Below are 14,048 nucleotides of genomic sequence, written 5' to 3'. Positions count from 1 at the left end.
AATAATTGAGATTAAATCCCGCTTGTTTAATATGTTAATTTCAAATGCATCGAGAAATGTCCCTTTTGTATAGATATATATAAGGGATTTTTGCTCTCAATCACAAATCTCCAAGAGACTAATAATGTTTTTATGAAAGGTACTATTGATTGTTCTAATTATTTGATGAGAAAATATACATAACTTTCTCCTTATTAAAAAGAACAAGAAAAAATTAAATGAACTAATTTTGAAGCCACTATCCCATTAATTGATTAATTAATTAACAATAATTTTACAAAAAAGTGAACAAATATAAATTGACTGTAAAATCAAGTTATTGGATGCATACACACACACACACCAAAAAGAAAAAAGTTGAAAATTCTAGCACAAGGAGTGATGATTGATGATCATTAAGATATAGGTAGGTTGTACTAATAAATTAGTTGGTGAAGAGTGTCCTTAAGAGCTAAATAAACAGCCTGCCAACCCTGCTGAGTTGGGTGTGCATCGTCCCAAAAGAATGCAGATTCAGGCTTTCCACAAATGCTGTACATCTTTGTACCATTCTCATTAACACTCCCACATGAATGCCCACTACTTGTTCCAACACAACATGGTTTCAATGGATTCTCAAACTTTATAGTACCTGCAAATAAGTAGTGATTAATGATTATAATGTGTTGTAAAAGAGTAATTTGTTAGTGTTGTTCTTGTTGTATTAACTAAAATTACCTAATGGGTCTCCTTTGTTCTTGAATACGGACATGAAGGAAGAATAAAGATCGAGAATGATGATATTAGAATCTTTAGAGGTTTCGTTGTTTAGCTTGGCCACTGCTTGTTGCAACAAGAGGTTGTGGAGGTTGACGAGGGCGTTTTGGGTTCCGTTGCATTGCTGGAACGAGCTTGCCGCCGTTGCTGGTGGAAGACACCCCAATGGCTCAAGAGCTGTCACTGCTATCTTCTTCACTCCCAATTCATGGATTTGTTTCAAGTTCACGTATAGCTGGTTCACCACTGATGTAATGAACCCTGGAAAACCCTTTTTTAGCAAAAAAAACAAAAGCAAAAAATATTATGAGTTCTCTATGATGGTGTATTTGGTGGAATTTCAAAACTTAAGTTTGAGACTACTCTAAAAAATAAACTTAAAAGTGGGATTGATCCCTTTAATCATAAGTCTTTCACTAAAATCATATCAAACACAAATTTAGTTATACATTTCCAAATCCCCATTACAATCATTTTGTAATTATTAAGCTAAGAAACATTTTTTTTTTGTTTTTAGGCTAATTTTATTGAGATTGTTACATTTAAAGACTTTTGTCTCCCAGTCTTTGATATCTATCAAATCATGTTTTTCGAATTTTTACATGTACTAAATCACGTCCCTGAACTTTTATTTATGTTAAGATTTTTTTTATTAAATTTAAATAAAAATTTTTAAATTTAATAATCTTATTCGAAAGTAAAAATCGTAATTAATTTGTTTTTAAATAAAAATTGCTAAGAACTCGGCACTTTTCAGGTGTGATATCATTAGGCTTAAACTTACGACCATATGCAATTTAATATTATGTTTGACTTGATATACTAATGGTGTGCATATATGATGCCCATTAAAAATTGGACTTTCCACAAGAAAACCACTACCATAATTATTTATGTATAAACCTTAGCAAAAAAAAAAAAAACTATGTATGAAAACATAAGCAATCAATGCAAAAAGTGTCCTATCCAAGTATATGATTCTATATCAACCAACCTTCTAGTGGTATTTATATTTTTTCCAGAAACTTAATTGTTATCTGACATTGATTGGTTGGGACAAATAATTTAATGAAAATAAAATATATACATTATAAAAATATAGAAAAATCAGAAAGTGCTTTCAAGATACTTAAGAGACATCTCAAATTTATGTGTCAGTTCCAAATTTGACCAAAATGAAAGATATTTGACAGTCTTTTAAAATTTCACTGCAATTGATAATAACCTTTGCAATGCTACTTTTTTTTTTAAATGAAAATATCAAAATGTAAGTAATTTTATATAAGATGATATTAGATAGTGTATTTTTAGAAATTTAATAGTATCCTGATATGAAAACTGAAATATTTACCGTATGCAAAGTTTGATATATCACTTTTTCATCAAATTACCAAAATTTAAAATAATTTTTAATATATTAAACTTTGACATATATTTCCTAAGGAGTAACTTTTTATTCAAATAGTAAAACTGTTATTTCTTTAGTACATTAATTAACTTTAGAAAACGATGTATGTGATTTTTTAAAATATATTTTCTATTGAAAATAATTGATAACTATAGTGTAATCAACTAATCATTTTCTATTTGACCTTTTGAAGTAGTGCTAATATTAGGCAAGGCCCCACCTAGAAAGGATTATAATGAATATAAAGAAGCCACATAATTAATTATGTATATATATAAGTACATGTGCGTGTAGTATAGTGTAGTGTGAAAATATGCATGATACAATTTATAATAATAACAACAAAACACTAAGTCCATTCGAGAAGAAGACACTCGAACGAGACCAGGATTTTTCTGGACCAGACAGATATAATTCTACCTAACCCATTAACCTAAACAGAGATGCCCATTTCCTCCTAATAATTTATAAACTATACATACATACTCAAATCAAGCCCCACTTTATTCTCAAATTATTCATTTTGTTATTGAACTATATATAACTAGTATCATATATAAGATTTTACACTAAAATTATACAAGCATCTCCATATTAAAGGGGAGAAAAATAAATACTATTAAACAAAATTAATGCATTTTTATGAAAGAATAATATTAATATATAAAATTTGTACACACCTCAGCAGTGCCGTTTCTAAAGATATAAGCACCGTAGTCATTGCCGGCGACGGTGACTAAAGCGACGGCGGATTCAAGGTCTTTGGGAGTGAAAACAGAGTGACTAATGAGGTTATTGAAGGCATTGATCTGAACAGTCATGTTTGGGTCCATAACCAAGGTGTTGAACACACCAGTCCCACCATGGGCGAAGTTCATTCCATACTTCAAGTGCTTATAACCTACAACCTTCCTCCATTGGTATGGTATTGGAGATTTCACTCCCACAAACTTGGCTGATCACAAAAACATATCCCCACATCCAAATTTTTAGATATAATTTTAATTTGAGAAAAATGCTTAATCTAATCAATTATATTTGTATAATATTTTGATGTACATTTTGTGTATGCATAATCAATATATATTTTCTTTTAAAGCAATAAATAAACTCTATAAGGACTAACCAAAAATTATTTAGCTAAACAAGTTAATCAATCCTAAAACATGCGCAACTAATTATAATTTTTTTTTTTTTTTTTTTGAAACAGTCAACTAATTATAATTTGAATTATGTAAATAAATAGGTAATTGATGTTACAATCAATGGTTTATTTAATTTTGTTAATATATTTTCCATTTTTATATATATATGGTAGCTTAGTTACGAAGTGAGCGTACTAAGTATTATCTTATTGTTTGTGATCGGGGAGGAAAATGCTTTTTTTGATCAAAAGAATCTCAAAAAAGAAAAGTTAGAAATTTAGAATGATAAAGTTCTTTTAAGAACTAATATTTCCAATTTTTTAAAACTTCAAATTATGTGTCAAATACAATTGATAATGACTGGTGACAGAACATAAAGCTAACCCCAAAAACAAGAAAAAAGACAGAATGGCGCTGGCAATATCTAATAAGCTTTTGATTTACAATATACTAAAGTAAATAAAACTTATCTCTAATAGTTTAAATTTAGGCTAATTAAGATTTTTGTCTACGGAATTTTGACATGTATTAAATTATGCCCTCTGAATTTTTAAAATCATTAAATGCCCCTTGAACATTGAGATTGTTGGACTTAAGACTTTTGTCTAATTTTACTCAATTTTATTATTTCAGTGATTGTTTATGTACTAAACCATGCTCTCTCAACTTTGATATCTACCAAATCATGACCCTCGAACTTTGACATGTATTAAATTATACCCCTAAATTTTCATCTATGTTAGACTTTTTTACTAAAATTTAAGAAAAAATCTTTAAATCCAACAATCTCAATAATTTAGGGGGATTTTTAACGTCCTTAAAAGTTCAGAGAGCATGATTTTATACATGTCAAAATTTAATGGACAAAAATCCTAATTAGCCATTTTAATTATTTCATATTATTATTACATAAAACTCGATTATAATAAGGTTTTATTGTTCTAAACAATATTTGTCGGTTAATTAAGGTGAAAAGACATGGAAAGTGTGCAGCTTTTCTCACGTAGCCAGCAAAGACTCTAATACTTATATTATTTGATCAAAACTCAAGAGATAGCACTAATCAACAAAAACTAAAATTATTTATAAACAAAAGAAAGAAATGAAAAAGAAAGAGTGTTGATTAAAGGGTTCATTTTTAAATTGAGTATGATTGGGACAAAGGTGGGGTAAACTGTAAAGTGAGAGCCAGAGCCAAAGTTTTGGGCAAACGAAGCATGTATGTAAGCACAATTAATTAAAAACACTGAAAATGATAATGTCCAAAGAAAAAGAAAATGTTTTTAAAGCTGAAACTATCACGTGAGAAAGTAACCAAAATGTATATTATATGATGGCATAATTCTGACACATAATATAGTAAGAAAGAGAAAAAGTAATATAGACTTCTCAAACTCGATCAATAATGCAAAAAATTACACATAAACATGCACAAAAAATAAAAGACCCACAAACAAAGCATAGATAGATCTTTTAGAACAATTCAATAACGTCCCACCACTAATTTAAAGTCTATTTTTACACTATTAATTATTTGAATGAGTAAATAAATAAATAAAGAGGCATTTATTAAAGCAAGTCCATTAAAAGGAAAAGAAGGCTAAAGATAGACCCCACTCAAGTCCAAGTTAAATAAAGAAAAAGACAAAGGAGAGAGAAAGAGAGTATAGTACCTAGGAAATCGGTCAAGACACGACCGTCGGAAAAACGGCCGGTGGGTTTACCGGGGAAGGTGATTCCATAGGGAAATTTCCAAGAACTGGCTTGGGATTTTCTGTTGTTGCCTGTGTCTGAGTAAGAATCTCCGAACACAAAAAGCTTTGTTGGCTTAAAGCTAAACAGATGAGAATCATGACCATGGTGGTGACTGTGACCAGAAACTACACATTTAAGAAACAAAAATAAATTAGAATTAACTAACAAAGTACAGTGAGACTAATAGGGGTGATTAAGGAAATTAATTAATTAATTAATTAACCTGAGAGAAGTGAGGCTAAGATGAAGAAGAAGCACTTGAAAAGGGAATTAAGGTTGAGCTTGTTTGAATCCATGTCTTTCTTTCTTTTTTTTTTCTTTTTTGGGTACACGAGTAATTATGAAGAGTGTGTACCAATTTATTTTTTTTCCTTTTGTTTGTTTTAAGAAGAAGAATAAACAAGCTTTAGCTTCTATTGAAGAAGTTGATAGAGTTTTGTGAAGAATAGACAGTTTTTTATGCCTTATTTATAGTACACGAGCTTTGAATTTTTTTTTTTTTTTTTGGGAAAGGATTTCCGTTCCGCGTTGGTTCTCACCGAGCTGTGACCCAGTAAGGTCAACGCTGATTTTGTTTGACAAATATATAAAATTATAAATTGGAAAAGGAGGGCCATCATTTTTCTATTTTGGAGGAAAGAAAAAATTAAGAATTTTATGGATATATTGGAGTATCAAAGAGAGAGGAGTATAAATTATAATATCTTATTATAATTTTTTTTTTTAATTTTTGTATTTGAAAATATATGTTAGAATAATTTTTTTAATAATAATATTATCTTTATAAATTTTTGAGAAATTCTAAATAATTTATATTAGATGCGGTTGTTAGGTGCTCATAGTTATTTTTTTTAACTAATTCTCTATCTAACCTATTCAGCTTGCATTTGTAGTACTTTTGCTTAGATTCATTAATAAATGAAATTCCTTTCAATAAATTTTCTTCTCTTCATTCTTATTCTCAACATAGTATTAGAGTAGCTTTTTTTTTCTCTCCTTCCGTGCATTGTTCTCTCTGATTGTCTTCTTCTTTCTCTCCATTCTCTATTCATTTCTGCTTGTTTCAATGGCCGGCCGCTCCAATAACTCCAACCTTCAATCATGTTGTTTTTACTCATAATGTGTTTGTGAAGCTTGATGACAATAATTGATCTTCTTTGGCATCCTCAAATTCTCTCAGCTATTCGATCATCGACTTCAAGACTTCATTTCCGATTTTGTTCAACCTCCACACAAGTTTCTCACTTAAGAAGATGAAGTACCTGGATAGATCGATCCCAGATTTCAAGAGTGGGAATGTAATGACCGCATATTAGATTATAGATTAATAAAGACAGTTAGTATTAATTATTGAAATTTTATAACTATATATGATTTTATATTTGTTGTGGACTCCATTTTTAGAAATGGACATTAGAGTTATAATTTCTCAATTTAAGAGATTTTATTAAACTCTAAGAGTATTATTTATACGAATTATAAATTATACAATTTTCATAATTTTTGCTCGGTGACGAAGAAAAATGCAATGAATGGTTGTTAGAGTCACATGAGTAAGTTTATGTAACGCCCCGATATCTTGTCTTACTTCATGAAAATATCATTTTAAATGCATAATTTGAAAAGATAAAAAAATTCTTGAAATACAGTAGTGGATTTTAGAAATTAAAATGCAACAGAGAAGTATCTTTCATTTGTAAAACAAAATATGATAAGTAAATGATTTTAAATAATACATTTCTATTGTCTTTAGATTTAGATTTATTTACTTCTTAAAATAAAACTAAGGCACTACCGGCGTTCTAGATCGCTTTCGCGTTCGTAGCCGCTCACAGTATACGTACCAGACTCACCTTGCTCACTATACGTACTTCCCTGTCTAATACATGTAGGAGGAAAGTAAGGGGGTGAGCTAAAAGCTCAGTAAGGAAATGCTTATTATACAATAACATACAATATTACACATACCATTAATGTATTTATTAAGTTTTAGCAATATCATACACCTTATTTTATAACCATAATCCAATAACTGTACACATGGAAACCTTTATCATATAGGTCCATACTAATTGTTCACACCATACACATATACAGATATCATAACTTTAATATCATACTCATAACATAATCATATCAATACTATAAAATAATAATATCATTACCATAACATTGGCATATCATAGCCACTACATACACAACCTCGGCCTAATTGGCCCTACAATAACTTGGGCACATTTAGCCCCTACCATTGCTATGGAATAAGGTATCTCTACATTCAACAGCATTGTCGCTATATCATACCTTACCATAACAATGGCATACACAAATTAGACAAATGTAGGGTAGGGTATCTCTACATTCAACGGTCTTATCCCGTATCATACCCCACCATAACAATTTCATACACGACTCAGAAAAATGCAGGGTAGGGTATCTCTACATTCAATGGCCTTATCCCGTATCATACCCCACCATGGTCCCTCACTTTACCTGAAACGTTAGCATACAACTTACAGCATACAACATACAATATATGAATACAACATACAACATGTACAAGTCAAAACAGCCATAATCTATATATCAATTCACAAACTCATATTGTGTCTATACCACACATTCTCAGTACCATATACATATTCATAAAAACAAATCATAAATCATATTCCAATACACAAAAAATTTAAATTTATGCAGATAAACACATACAAAACTATCTAATTTCCTTACCTCAAATCCCGCTGCTTAAGACTTGTTATCTCGTCACTACTACCTATAATAAGACATGGATTAAGGCCTTAATATTAAAATTCGTACTCTTACGGTACAACAGAAAGATCACTATTTTTGACCAACAACTACACTAATTCAGTAAAAGTTGTCTTCATAAAAATTATAGAAAATTTCAATATCTTTCCAATGATATAAAGATCATTGAAAATGTATTAAAACTAAGGGAGTTATGATTGTTTTACTGAAACTATTTCTGAGAAGGAATATGAAGTAACGAATTACACGACTTAGCAAAAATATAAACTTTTGACATTGAAAGGTTCAGAACTAGAAGATAACATCTTCATCAAAGTTTTAGGAAATTAAATTCCCTTTCCAATGATACCAAAATATTTGAAATTGGAATTATATTCAAAGAGATATTGCAACTTTACCAAAATAGATTCGCAAGAACAAGATTTAAGAAATGAATCACATGATATTGAAGAAAACTAACTTTTTGATATAGTATGACTTCGAATTCACAAAACGTTTCTTCATAAAACTTATGGGAAATCGAATAAGCTTTAAATCCATATATAGATCATTAAAAATGGATGAGAATTGAGAGAGTTATTATATTTTAAGTGAAAGTACTTTTTTCTATAAATATGAAGAAAACGAATTACAACAACAGCAGAAAGATGATAATTTTCAACATAGAAGAACACTGAATTGGTAAATAGTTTCTTCATAAAAATTGTAGATCATCAAATAAGCTTTCCAACGATACAAAAATCTCTAAAAACAGATCAATATCAAGAGAGATATCATTACTTTACTGAAACTTGTTCTTTCTAAAAACGAAAAATATAATAGGTCCGAACCCTAGATAACATTTAGCATTATTGAGCAAGAAAATATTTCATACCTCTTCACAACTTTCTATTTGATGTCTCAAGCCACAAGCCTTGATTATAAATCCAAAACTTTAAGAATGAAGGTAGAAAAATAAGAAGAAGTGTGGAAGGTTTGAGAGGAACAACCATGAAGAAGAATGAGGCTTTGACTAATTGATTTGGAGAGGAAAAATAAAACTATGATAGTTGAGGGTTTGATAAAAAACACATACTGAAGATTATGAGATATCGTATTCTAATAGGTTTAGGTCAACTAAAAATAATAACATATAATAAATGCTAAAATTTTATTAAAACAACAAATATCAAATTTTTATTTTTTGTTTTTTTTTTTATGAATCAGTGAGATTATCATTACTCCAAACATCCATTTACAGCTTAATAGCATCTCAAGCGAGACCTGAAAATAATCTATACATCAACAAATATGCATATGTGTGTTTTTTTTTTTTCAAATTTTCAAACCATGACCTATTTTTGGCACTAACTTTCTTAGGCCAAATATTTTTAATTCTATACAAGATGTCTATTTTTGTTTTACTTACTATTTGAGCAGTTTGCACACTTTTTCCTTCCCAAAGAACTCCATTTCAGGCTTGCCAAATATATTGTATGCTAAAGCTGCCACAGCAGCAGCATACACTCTTGTCCTGAAGTTGTTTGCTTTGTGTCGTTGCAGCCATCTCACTATCTGTTGAAGTGAACTTGAGCGAATCTGCCATTGCAGCCATTCTTTGAGCTGCTGCCAACAACTTGCTACAATATTGCAGCAGAAAAAAAAGATGTTCCAACTTCTCTTTGTCATTCCTGCATAGCAAACAATCATCATCTGTTATGACATTAATCTTACATAGTCTTTCCCTTGTTTCTAACTTATTTTGGACAGCTAACCACAAGAAAAAACTATGCCGGGGGATGTTCAATCTATTCCATACAATCGATGTCCACTGCTTTCTTTCTCCTTCAGTTTTGATCAAATTGTAGGCCTTCGAGATTTGGAAGCTTTTCCCTATCATTAGTTGCTGGAAGTCAGCCGAGATCTTTAACTTTTCCTTGGCTGCCACTATCTTTTTCCAGTACCAACTGGCCTGAAGTGGAGCTTGATAACTACACCAATTCTCTTCTTTTAAGTACACATTGTGCATCCATTTAATCCACATGTTGTCTTCTTTGTTTGCTATCGCCCAAATGTATTTTGTCATTGCTGCCAAATTCCATTCTTCCACCTTTCTAAACCCAATCCCTCCTGCTGTCTTGGATTGGCAAACTGAATCCCAAGCTACCAAACCAGCCCCTTGTGGTGTACTTTGACCCTTCCATAAAAAAATCCCTGCATATGGCTTCTATCTGCTTTATTATTTTCTTAGGCAAAATCATGATTTGGCTCCAATATGAGTGAATAGCTAGTAGAACTGAATTGATTAAAATAACTCTACCTGCATATGAGAGGTTCCTTGAGATCTAAACTCTAATTCTAGCTGTCATCTTTTCCACCAATATTTCACACTCCTTGCTTGAGATCCTCTTAGCACATATAAGGATGCCAAGATATTTGAATGGAGCTTCTTGCTTGCAAAAGTTTGAAATGTCCACCACTCGCTGAATTTTCCTATCTTCCATGCCACAGCAATAGACAGCTGATTTTGAAGGGCTAGGCTCCAATCGAGAGGACCAAGAGATCAATTTCAAAGCTTGCAATAGACAGTATATGCTTCTGAAATCTCCATGGAAAAATAAAATGTAACGCCCTAATGCTAAGGCACGCTACAGTGCTTTTTCAATAATTGTGCAATCTTTGCTAATCAAAGAAATTTCTCGAAAAACGTGTCAAATTAAAACTTTTGCATTAAATACTAAACTTTGTAATTTAATAAAATATTTACAAGTGCCGGGATCCCGATTTTTAAAACTTTACAAACTTTACTTTTCAAGCATACAATCCAAAATATACAGATTTACAGGTCGCACAGCGACTTTCAAAATACAACTCCCAGATGTCCCGAGACCGAACACTTCAGGTCGCGCTGCTTGACATGTACAATCTCACCCGAGCTCAGGTTCACTCCTGTTCAGCCTTCGCCTTTCCTTTACCTACACATGGAAGCAGAAACCGTGAGTCACCGTACTCGCAAGAAATGCATATAACATATCATATAATTTCCGACCTGTAAATAGGCGCCCATACACCTATTTACAGAGCTTAACAGATGAGTATGAACGTTCTAACTAGGATACGACCATGTACCATGTACCACATGCACTCAGTATACCTTCGTATTAGTGTAGGTAAGGTATGACCGCACCTTGAGTACTATCTAGTGTTGTACCACAGACACCTTGTACCTTCCCGTACAAGTGCTGGTAACACTGTGATGTACATTCAAACATCCTACACCTTACCAATGCACTTTGTACCTCAACCATACAAGTGTTGGTGATGTAAGAATCACAGCAAATGAGCATGTATACATATTAACACATACATACATTCAGATAATCACATCATACATTATACACAGCTCTTACCTGTTTTCCGAATTCAAGTGTGCTGGCCGACCTGAACGGAATTTCTGTGCTAGATGGATGCCCTAATCACATTTTGAAACCGGGTAAGTCACATGATTAAAACCCTAATCCCGGGAAACCCAAAACCAAAACCCTAGGTTCTGCTATACTCTAAAGGGGTTATTCTAACTCTGGAAATGGGGAAACACCCAACCGAGGCACTGAAATGGACAAAAATTGAGAAAACGAAGTGTTCGGGATTCCTGCCAAAACCGGCTAGCCGGTTTTTGTGGCATTGCAAACCGGCTAGCCGGTTTGCACCAGTAATCCCAAATCACTTCATTCCTTGCTCAATTTTCCACCAAATGTTACCAAACTTTCCAGAGTACCTATTCAATGCATAAACAATAAAACCCAGCCAGTATTTCACAGAAAAACAAACCAAATCAATTTATGCCATTAAAGCTCAAAGCTTTGAACTTTAAACCTAAAATTGCATAAAACCAACAACACCCACTAAAACCAGCAGCTAGGACTTAGAATCAACTCAACTAAACCCTAAAATTCGAATTCTAAATATAAGAAAACCTAACAGCCACTAAACCTAGAAATTTCACATTCAACCAACCATAAAATTCAAGAACTAGAGAGGAATAAGACTAGGGCTTACCTTAGCTTCAATACCCTTGAATCTCTACTGAATTCCCAGCAAAAGAAGCAAAGAACTCCCCTGGTTTCTCCTTGGTTTGGTGCAGCTCGAAGGGAAAGAGAGAAAGAGAAGGAATTCTCAAATTTTGGTTTTCTTTCTTTTCTTTTTTTTTTTAATTAAATAAATGATTAACTTAACTCACTTTGGCTGAAAAAGAATGCTAGGTGTCAACTAAAGGGACAGCCACCTATTCCCCTTAATAGCAAAAGACTAAAATGCCCTTTAGACTTAAAACTAGGGTATTTTTGAAACTAGGGGTAAAATGGTCAAATTCCATAACCCCGGTCAATCCCGATAATTTATTTTCTCTAAATTATTTCCCACTATGAAATAAGGTTCTAAACTTACCCATGTGATCAATCTAGCCATCCATCGCATTTTCCGTTGTCGCCGAGCAAAAATTACAAAAATAACATATTACACATATAAGCTAGATAATACCCCTAGAGTTTAATAAAATCTCTGGAATTGAGAAATTATAACTCTAATATTTATTTCTAAATATTGGGGTCCACAAATAAATTAATTCACAAATAATAATAAAATAATAAAAATTAGTGCTAATTGCCTTTACTAATCCATATACTAGAGCGGTCATTACAATTATCCCCCCGTTAATAGGATTTCGTCCCCGAAATCTAACCTGAATAGCTCTGGATGCTGAGTTCTCATATCCGACTCCAACTCCCAGGTGGCTTCTTCCACCTTACTATTCCTCCAGAGCACCTTAACCAGTGCAATAGTCTTGTTCCGAAGAACTTTTTCTTTTCTATCTAAAATCTGAACAGGTTGCTCTTCATAGGATAAATCTGGTTGAAGTTCAAGGGCTTTATAACTCAAGACATGAGTCGGGTCTGACACGTATTTCCTTAACATAGAAATGTGAAATACGTCATGAACAGCCGATAATGCTGGTGGTAAGGCTAGCCGATACGCTACCTGCCCGACCTTCTCAAGTATCTGAAATGGCCCAATGAACCTAGGGCTTAACTTACCCTTCTTCCCGAAGCGTCTAATACCCTTCATTGGTGAAACCCGCAGGAAAACATGTTCCCCTGCCTGGAATGTAACATCTCTGCGCTTCGGATCAGCATAACTTTTCTGCCTGCTTTGAGAAGCAAGCATTCGAGCCTTGATCTTATCAATAGCTTCATTGGTTTTACGCACTAATTTCGGACCTGTGTACTTCCTTTCTCCCCGTCTCGTCCCAATGAATAGGAGAACGACATTTTCTACCATATAACATCTCATAGGGAGCCATCCCTATTGTACTTTGGTAGCTGTTGTTGTAGGAGAATTCAATTAAAGGCAAGTACTTACTCCATGAACCCTCAAAGTCCATGACACAGGCTCGCAATAGGTCTTCTAAAATCTGGATAGTTCTTTCTGACTGACCATCAGTCTGAGGGTGAAAGGCTGTACTAAACTTTAACTTGGTACCCATAGCCTTCTGAAGACTCACCCAAAACTTCGATGTGAACTTTGGATCCCTGTCTGATACAATAGATTTAGGGGCTCCATGGAGACGAACTATCTCCTTCACATACAATTCAGCATACTGATCCACTGAATAGGTAACTTTCACTGGTAGAAAGTGAGCCGACTTTGTAAATCTGTCCACGATAACCCAAACAGAATCATACATTCCCGTAGTTCTAGGCAAACCAGTTACAAAGTCCATTGCAATGTCCTCCCACTTCCATTCTGGAAGGACTAAAGGTTGCAATAACCCTGCCGGCCTCTGATGTTCAGCCTTAATCTGCTGGCAGGTTAAACACTTGGACACATAGTCCACCACATCTCTTTTCATCCCATACCACCAGAAGTAGGGTTTCAAATCCTGATACATCTTGGTGGTTCCCGGATGCAACGAATAAGGTGTGGTGTGAGCTTCATCAAGTATCTCTTTCTTAAGCTCATCAACATTAGGAACACAAACTCGAGCTTTATATAACAACATTCCACTGCTCGAGACTGAAAAACCTCTAGGCCGACCAGCCACTACTTCATCTCGAACTTTAACTAGTTCGGGATCTTCCAGTTGTGCCTTTCTGATTCTCTCCAACAGATCAGATTGGAGTGTTAAATTATGTAATTTCCCGACCATGAACTCAATTCCTGCACTAACCATTTCC

General features: G+C 33.0%; 1 protein-coding gene across 1 annotated transcript; it reads right to left on the bottom strand.

The window, feature by feature from the left end:
- Nucleotides 1–227: 227 nt before the first annotated feature.
- On the bottom strand, nt 228–5,660 carry LOC115711294 (GDSL esterase/lipase At5g03610). Its single transcript, XM_030639630.2, has 5 exons — nt 5,288–5,660; nt 4,983–5,189; nt 2,845–3,119; nt 718–1,027; nt 228–631 (listed from the first exon to the last, which is right to left on the bottom strand). Exons 1-5 carry the CDS (start codon nt 5,358–5,360, stop codon nt 417–419), a joined length of 1,080 nt encoding a protein of 359 aa, XP_030495490.2. The 5' UTR covers nt 5,361–5,660; the 3' UTR covers nt 228–416.
- Nucleotides 5,661–14,048: the final 8,388 nt, after the last annotated feature.

The sequence above is a fragment of the Cannabis sativa genome, chromosome 3 (assembly GCF_029168945.1).
Source record: "Cannabis sativa cultivar Pink pepper isolate KNU-18-1 chromosome 3, ASM2916894v1, whole genome shotgun sequence".
Taxonomy (NCBI): domain Eukaryota; kingdom Viridiplantae; phylum Streptophyta; class Magnoliopsida; order Rosales; family Cannabaceae; genus Cannabis; species Cannabis sativa.
Note: the sequence above shows the minus strand (reverse complement) of the source record. Positions and strands in the feature narration are given on the sequence as shown.

Excerpts from the sequence above, each read along its gene's own strand:
- LOC115711294 (XM_030639630.2), bottom strand. The coding sequence starts at position 5,360 with ATGGATTCAAACAAGCTCAACCTTAATTCCCTTTTCAAGTGCTTCTTC. Across the intron at positions 5,190-5,287 it reads CTTAGCCTCACTTCTCTCAG|TTTCTGGTCACAGTCACCAC; the intron begins GTTAATTAATTA and ends TTAAATGTGTAG. Across the intron at positions 632-717 it reads GAACAAAGGAGACCCATTAG|GTACTATAAAGTTTGAGAAT; the intron begins GTAATTTTAGTT and ends ACTTATTTGCAG.